This window comes from Corapipo altera, unplaced genomic scaffold (assembly GCF_003945725.1).
Source record: "Corapipo altera isolate COAL_440 unplaced genomic scaffold, ASM394572v1 202, whole genome shotgun sequence".
NCBI lineage: Eukaryota > Metazoa > Chordata > Aves > Passeriformes > Pipridae > Corapipo > Corapipo altera.
In genome coordinates, this window is record NW_020884980.1 from 1,517,796 (window position 1) to 1,525,855 (window position 8,060).

Here is an 8,060-nt window from a genome sequence, read left to right on the forward strand (position 1 = left end):
CAGGCATGGGGCAGCCACAGCTTCTCTGGGAATTCCATCCCAGCCCCGCACCACCCTCACAGGGAAGAATTCCTCCCCAGTATCCAGTGGGAAGCCATTCCCTGTGTCCTGTCCCTCCATCCCTTGTCCCAAGTCCCTCTCCAGCTCTCCTGGAGCCCCTTTAGGCCCTGGAAGGGGCTCTGAGGTCTCCCTGGAGCCTTCCCTTCTCCAGGCTAAGCATTCCCAGCTCTCCCAGCCTCCAAATCAAAGGTTCTCCAGCCCTTGGAGCATCTCCGTGGGTTCTCGGGATTCACTCCGGCAGCTCCACATCCTTCTGCTGCTGGAGGCACATTCCAAAGCCCTGTCCCTGTGGATCTGGAGGTGCTCCCAGCCCTCACCTGTAGTAGTTGGGTTTGAAGGGCCCGTTCTTGTTGAGCCCCAGGTACTTGGCCTGGTCGTCCGTGAGCTCCGTCAGGTGGGCGTCGAACGAGGGCAGGTGCAGGCTGGCCACGTACTCATCTGGGAATGGGGCAGGGAAAACGGGATCAGGGGGACCCACACCCCCCACACACACCCCAGGGAGCTGAGGGGGGGAGTCACCATCACCACCATCACCATCATCACCATCACCCCCCCTGGAGTCACCACAGCCTGGAGCAGAGCTGAGCCCAAGCCTGGGCTGGATGTGCTCCCAAAGGCACCAGGATGGCACGGAAAACCCTGGAGAAACCCTGGGGAAGGGAGCATAAGGAGAAGGGATGCCTCCCACGCTGCGGGACACCAAGGGAGATAAATCAAACCACCCCCGCTCATTTCGAAGTTGCTGCCTCTGCTGGTTTCCCTGAACTCCTTCTCCCTCTGGAAGCATTTCCCAGCCCTGGGGTGAGTTTTTTCCTGACATCTCACACAGCTGGCGCACAGAATTCCCAAGGAATTCTTCACTCACCCATCTTCTTGGGCAGCAGGTAAACGTCCTGCTTGTAGCGGCCCTCAGGAGCATTGTAGAGCTCAATCAGAGCCAGAGCCTGTGGAGAGCACAGGGATAAAATTTGGGAATGCTCAGGGATGGCCCAGGAACACCCAGGGATGGCCACCAGCCACGGCAGCACAGGGACAGTGACAAGGATTTGGGAGCCACAGGGAGGGCACAGCCACTTCCAAGGTGCCCTGAGGGAAAGGCTCCCAGCTCAGGGCATGTCCAGAATCCCTCTGGGAAGGGGGTCAGGGATGAGGGGATGACGAGCTGTTTGTAGCAGCTGGGAAAAACCCCATGGAAAAACATGAGGATGGAGGACAATGGAGCAGCTCTGCCTCTCTTAAACCTCTGAGAGCTGCTGTGCCACGAGGGAAGGGGGGGATTGCCAGTCCCTGCACGTTCCCAGCCCCACCAGTGTCCAAGTTCCCAACCCCATCCATCTCCTCCTTGTTCCCAGTCCTACCAACCCCCTCCCTGTTCCCAACCCCACCAGTCTCCCCATGATCCCCGTCCTACCGGTCTCCTCCAGTCCCACCAGTTCCCTCCAAGTTCCCAGTCCCACCAGCCTTGCTTTGAGGTAAGCCCTAAGCCTGTTCTAGGGGGCTTAAACCTCAGCTGGGGGAGTTTAAACCTCTGCTGGGGAGCTTAAATCTGTGCTGTGGGGACTGGAATCTGTGCTGGGGGGCTTAACCTGTGCTTTGGGGGCTGAAACCTGAGTTAAGGGGGCTGAAACCTGTGCTGGGGGGCCTAAACTTGTGCTCAAGCTGATCTCCCAGCCCAGCAGGAGATCTGTGTCATTCGAAATCGGCGCCATTTCAAAGCTCTCCCAAAACTTCCTGCACCCAAAACACCAAGTTCCCACCACCATTAATCCATCCCAGGGAAGAGGTGGTTCCTGTGGTATTCCAAGGCCTCAGCCCAGGGTGTTCCCAAAGCATCTTCACCCCCGAGGCCCCTCCTGGGTACAGACCTGAGTAGTGGCTGTGATGGAGAGGACAAAGGTGGGAACTGTGGAGCAGCTCAGGTTGAGCAGCCGGCCCTGGGAGAGAGCAGGAGTCACCCCAAATCCAAACCCAGTCGACATTCCAGGTGGGATTCACCTCCACCCCCTCCCGAGAGCCACCTTTGTGCCCAGAGCATCCCAATTCTGTCCCAGCTCCCACCCCAACCCTGAGCTTCAAGGCTGGGGAGTGTTGTGGTCCCTGGAAAAGCCAGTCCCTCCCTCCTGCCAGAGCAGCTCCAGTGGGAAGAGGAGCCAGATTCCTGCCTGGGAATCCCTGGCACAGCTGGAGCAGGTGGGTTTGGCTGAGGGGTGGCTCCCAGCTCGTTCTGACAGACCCAGCTGTGGGTGCGTGTGGAACAGGACACACCCCCACCTCAAGAAAAGGACCGAAAAAATAATAAATAAAAAATAATAAATACAATAATAAACCCTTTTCTGAGCCCTGAAGCTCCTCCCAGTGCTTTTCCACCTGGATAAGCCCATGATTTCCCACCAGGAACTGTGGCCCAGCTCCCCACACACCTCAGCCAGCAGCACCACCCGCTTCCCATCGGGCCAGATGACGTGATCCACCTGGGAACGCACCCGCTCCCAGGTCAGCTCGGGGGTCCTCAGGCTGGTCTGCAAGAGGAGGAGGGAGAGCTGGAGCCACGGGAGGAGGAGCAGGGCGGGACAGCCCGGGGGGCTGAACTCACCACGTCGATCTCGGTGTTGGAGTGGCCCATGTTGCAGACGATGCAGCTGTTCTTCATCCGGTCCAGGTGCTCCCGCGTCACCACGTTCTTGTTCCCTGCAGGAACAGCAAAAACAACCCCCCTGGGTTCTCATTCCCTGAACTCCAGCTGGAGAAGCTCAGCTTGGGGAAACATCTGATGAACTTCCCACCAGGATGAGGCTCCTCCTGGTCGGGACAGCGGAGAAACATGTGGGACAAGTGCTGTCACGGGATGTCCTGAGCTGGAAGGGACCCACAAGGATCAGCAACCTCTGGCCCTGCCCAGGACACTCCAAAATCCCACCCTGTCCCTCAGAGCATTGTCCAAACCCTCCCTGAGCTCTGGCAGCCTTGGGGCTGTGCCCACTGCCCTGGGGAGCCTGGGCAGCGCCAAACCAGCCTCTGGGGGAAGAACCTTTGCCTGAGATCCAACCTAACCCTGCCCTGACACAGTTCCAGCCATTCCCTGGGTGCTGTCCCTGCTCACACAGAGCAGAGATTGGAGCTGCAGATCCCAAATCTTTGATCTTTTGTCCCGTGAATTAACCAGGAGACCCCCAAATCCCCTCAGGACACTGGGATGTCCCTCCGCCCCGGGACAGGGGACTGTGGCCAAATATCAGAGGGGGGAGGAGGAGGAAAAGCTCTTTCCAAAGTCCAGCTATTGCTCCTGGAAAATAAGGAGCACACAGCAGCAAAGTGTCCTTGGGAGTTGCCTTGGGAATGACTGCTCCAGCCTCCTCCAGCCCTACCTGTGCAGGTGATGACCACATCCACCTGACGGATCACTTCGCTCAGCTTCACCACCCGAAATCCATCCATGCTGGAACAAACAGGGAGAGAGGGATCACAACGAGCAGGAGAAGCCTGTTCCCTCCCCACCCCAGGCCAGGAGGGAACCCAGCAGCTCCAAACTGCTCCTGCCCAGCCAGGGAATCCTCCACCCCCCCAGGGCAGTGGATGCATGAGGAAGGGCTGTGCAATGGATGTCCAACCTCCTCCACACACCTCACACCCTTCAACAGCTTCTACCAAAACAACCAACTATGGAAACATTTCCCACTCTTGATTCCAGTGTTTTATACTTCGGAAATACCTTTTATTTCCAAAGGAGCAGCCTCCCCAGGCCAGCCAGGGAACACCTGTGTGGGACCCACACCCTGAAATCCACCCCGTCACACCCCAACAAAGGGTTTATTCCCCGAAATGACCCCCAGGTCATCCTGGCTCTGTTCCAGCCTCTGGGAAGGGTCTGGAAGAGGCTGGAGAGCAGATGGAGAGACGCTGCCAGGCAGCAGGGAACACCTTACCAGGCCTGGAGGGCACAGATGGGGTCGATCTCGGTGACGTACACGATGGCCCCGAGGGCCTTGAGGGCAGCACAGCAGCCCTTCCCCACCTGCAGAGAGCAGCGTGAGGGGGGCACGGCCACAGCAGGGCCACAACCCCTGCCCGACCCATCCCAGGCTGGCACATCCTCATCCCAAACATCTGCCTGGTGCCAGGGGCAGCTCAGGATGTACCTGGAGAGTGGCACAGCTGACACAAGCCCAGCTCCCCCCTTCAAGGCTCCCAGCTTCCCACTGCCAGAGGGCAGGGTTAGACGGGATATCGACAGGGAATTCCTCCCTGGGAGGGGCTGGGATGGGTTTTCCAGAGGATGCCCCATCCCTGGAAGTGTCCAAGGCCAGGCTGGACGGGGCTTGGAGCAACCTGGGATAGTGGAAGGTGTCCCTGCCCAGGGCAGGAGGTAGAAGTGGCTGAGCTTTAAGGTTCCTTCCCACCCAAACAATCCTGAGATTCCAGGATTCTGGAGCCCCTCTGCTCTGGACTCAGGCTGGGAGAGCTGGGAATGTTCCCCTGGAGAAGAGAAGGCTCCAGGGAAACCTGGGAGCCCCTTCCAGGGCCTAAAGGGGCTCCAGGAGAGCTGGAGAGGGACTTGAGACAAGGGATGGAGGGATAGGACACAGGGAATGGCTTCCCACTGCCAGAGGGCAGGGAGAGATGGGATATTGGGAAGGAATCCTTCCCTGTGAGGGTGGTGCGGGGCTGGGATGGAATTCCCAGAGAAGCTGTGGCTGCCCCATGCCTGGAAGTGTCCAAGTCCAGGTTGGACAGGGCTTGGAGCAATCTGGGCTGGTGGAAGCTTTCCCTGCCTGTGGCAGGGACGAGCTGAGCTTTAAGGTCCCTTCCAACCCAAACCATTCCAGGATTCCATGGTTCTACAACTCCCTTGTTTTGAAGAAGTCCAGTAAAACTCAGGACAGGCCCTGGAGACAACGACTCCCAGCACAACTCCCAGAGGCCGGCCCAGAGCCCTGGATGAGAGCCTTGGTGGGGCAGAGCTGGGCTCCACTGGTGCCTGAATAAATCAGGGAGCGAATTCCTGCTGGGAAGAGCCTTTGCAGCTCCTGCCAGGCCCTGCTCAGTGTGGGAGGACAAACACCCACACAGACATGCACAGATGGAGGGAAGGTGGCAGCTCCCTGCAGTTCCAGGGCAGAATCAGTGACAAGCCTGTGAGATGATCCCCCTCTGCCAGAACATTACTCCCAGGAAGCTGCAGCCTGTCCCTGCTTGGTGAGAGCCAGGCTGGAGCTGAACTGGGGCCAGGGACAGCAGATGGAGCCCCGTGGGGAGCTGTGGCTCAGGCCAGTGTTCCCAGCAGTGTCAGCTGTGCAGCCCAGCTAATCTGCAGCAAACTGGGAAACCTGAGCCCTGATCTCTGTGAGATTTCCCTGGTAATCACTCCCCAGGTTGGATCCGCTCCTTCTGGCAGGGACAAGGGCTCTTGGCAGAGGGAAGTGGCGGGTGCTGGGCTCAGGGGAGGCCAGCACAGCTCACGGAACTCACCTCTCCATAACCACAAACCACCACCTGCTTCCCTCCAAACATCACATCCGTGGTCCTCTTCAGGCTGGGGGACAGAGAGAGACCCGTGTTGGGATGAGCCACCCCCCAGAACCAGGCCCTGCAGGGCACAGCAGAGCCTGAGCCCCGCTCAGGAGGAGCCAGAGCCAAACCCAGCCGTGGGAAGTGCCAGGAGGGGCAGCAGGACTCACCCATCCAGGATGGATTCCCGGCAGCAGTACAGGTTGTCGAACTTCTGCTTGGTGACGGAGTCGTTCACGTTCATGGCTGGGACACACAACTTCCCAGCCTTGGAGAGCTGGTACAGCCTGGCAGAGGGCACGGGCAGGTCAGGGCAGGCGGCAGCAATCCCTGAGGGATGTCCCTAAGGATCAGCATTCCCAAATTCCCCACCTGTGCACGCCAGTCACGCTCTCCTCCACGATCCCTCGGATCTTCTTGAACACGCTGGGATATTTCTTATAAACCCAGTGGGTCAGGTCCCCACCATCGTCCAGGATCTGGGAAAAACACAGAGCAGTCAGGCCTCCCATTGGGAAAAGCACTGGTTGGGGACAGGATGGGGGAAAAGAGGTGGAGAACATCTTGAGGCACTGCCGGAGGGCCAGGACTCCTGCCTGCAACTCGGGGTCTCCTCCCAGCACGGAGGGTTCCTTACCCCTGCGAGGAGCTGCGGGATCCCAACGGGATTTCCTGCCTCTCCTACTGCTCTGCAGCCTGGACATGTGAGCACAGGCAGCACTAACTAACCCAGCTGAGCTCAGCACGGCACAACATCCATCCTGGAAGCAAACGGGAGAGGAGAGGCTGCGGGAGCTGCCACGGACACGGACGTGGCCTGGGGACCACGGCCCATGACCGGGGGGACACCGGGCCAGCAAGGGAGACATCCTGACTCTGGGAGAGAGGAGTGGGATCTGAGCAGCTGGGAGAGCTCCCACAGCGGGAAAGAGGTCCCGTGTTTCTTGGCTCACAGCAGCTCCATCAGGAGCTGTTCCCATGTCATTGGGATGTGCCAGCCCAGGGCATCATCCCTGCAGCTCCATCAGGAGCTGTTCCCATGTCACTGGGATGTGCCAATGTCTCTGCAGCTCCATCAGGAGCTGATCCTGTGCCTTTGAGATGTGCCAGCCCAGGACATTGTTCCTGCAGCTCCACCAGGAGCTGTTCTCACACTGCTGGGATGTGCCAACGTCTCTGCAGCTCCACCAGGAGCTGTTCCCAAGCCTGAACATTGCCTTGGCAGCTCCTAACGCTCCCATGGCTGCTCCCAACCCATTTCCAGCTGTGGTTCTCCAGCCCCTGACTGGAAGCCCCCGGGATGGCAGGACAGCCCCAGGAGAGCGGGAATGGTGAGGAGCAGGAGCAGGAGCAGCAGCAGGAGGAGCCCTCACCATGTTGGGCTGCCAGCCGTCCACGTTGACACAGCGGTCGATGCACCACCAGAAATCATCCTCTGACTCCCCTTTCCAGGCAAACACGGCCACCCCTGGAAGAACAGGAGCATCCCTGGCACCTCCTGGGCCTGGCAGAGCCCTGTCCTGCTCCGCCAGCTCCGGGAAAACACGGACACAGGGGCAAGGGCCGTGCCAGGGTCACAGCACAGCCAAGGACAGGGTTACACCTGCCCCTCCCTCCCGAAAAGATACTCCCTGAAAATAGTAATTCCCTAAAAGATAAATATGAAATGAGAAAAAAAAATTATAAAATAAATGAGATAAAAATAAATAAAGAATAAATAATAAATAAGATAAAAAATAAATGAGAATAAATGCATAAAATGAAAAAATACTGTTAAAAATAATTATTAAGATAAACATAAATTGAGTAATAATAAATAAATAAAATAGTATTAAAATTAACAAATAAAAAATTGAAATAAATGATAGATAATAATTAAATAAAAATAAAATAAGATAAAATAAATAAATTTTCATTACAATAATAATAAATAAAATATTATTAAAATAATAATAAATAAATTAAGATTAAAATAGATAAATATAAAAAGAAAATATTAAAAATAAAATTACTATTAAAATAACAAATAAATTATTATTAAAAATTAAAATAAAATAAATTATAAATAAATAATGATAAGCAAATAGCTAAAATAACATAAAAATAAACATTAATTTAAACAAATAAATAAACCACACACAATTAAGATAAAAATAACTAAACATTAATTTAAACAAATAAATAAAATAGACTCAATTAAGACAAATAATAAGAATAAAATATTTTATAAAAAATAAAAAAATAAAATAAAAAATAAAATAAGCTAGGCATAAATAAAAATAAAAAAACCAAATAAATTAGATAAATAAATATGAAATTAAAAACCATAAATAGGAAATTCCCTAAAAATGATCCCCTAAAGCAGCTCCCATCACTCACCAGCCTCTGCCAGGGCAGCAGCCACCTCGTTCTGCGTGGAGTAAATGTTACAGGCGGCCCAGCGGCACTGGGCACCCAGGGCACAGAGCGTCTCTATCAGCACCTGGAGAGGGAAC

The 8,060-nt window shown here is 55.0% G+C and overlaps 1 protein-coding gene across 2 annotated transcripts in view; it reads right to left on the reverse strand.

The window, feature by feature from the left end:
- Positions 1-318: 318 nt before the first annotated feature.
- Positions 319-8,060, reverse strand: part of AHCYL1 (adenosylhomocysteinase like 1) — a 25,549-nt gene continuing 17,807 nt past the window's right edge. The window contains exons 5-16 of one of the 2 annotated variants that reach the window (XM_027665761.1): positions 7,945-8,047; positions 6,939-7,033; positions 5,938-6,044; positions 5,736-5,852; positions 5,527-5,590; positions 3,984-4,072; positions 3,426-3,496; positions 2,654-2,748; positions 2,481-2,579; positions 1,926-1,994; positions 926-1,004; positions 319-498 (exon numbers count right to left, since the gene is read on the reverse strand). In XM_027665761.1, coding sequence (XP_027521562.1) covers positions 374-498; positions 926-1,004; positions 1,926-1,994; positions 2,481-2,579; positions 2,654-2,748; positions 3,426-3,496; positions 3,984-4,072; positions 5,527-5,590; positions 5,736-5,852; positions 5,938-6,044; positions 6,939-7,033; positions 7,945-8,047 — 1,113 coding nt within the window. In that variant the 3' untranslated portion in view covers positions 319-373. The remainder of the gene's footprint in view (positions 499-925; positions 1,005-1,925; positions 1,995-2,480; positions 2,580-2,653; positions 2,749-3,425; positions 3,497-3,983; positions 4,073-5,526; positions 5,591-5,735; positions 5,853-5,937; positions 6,045-6,938; positions 7,034-7,944; positions 8,048-8,060) is intronic. The other variant, XM_027665762.1, reaches the window with a different exon arrangement.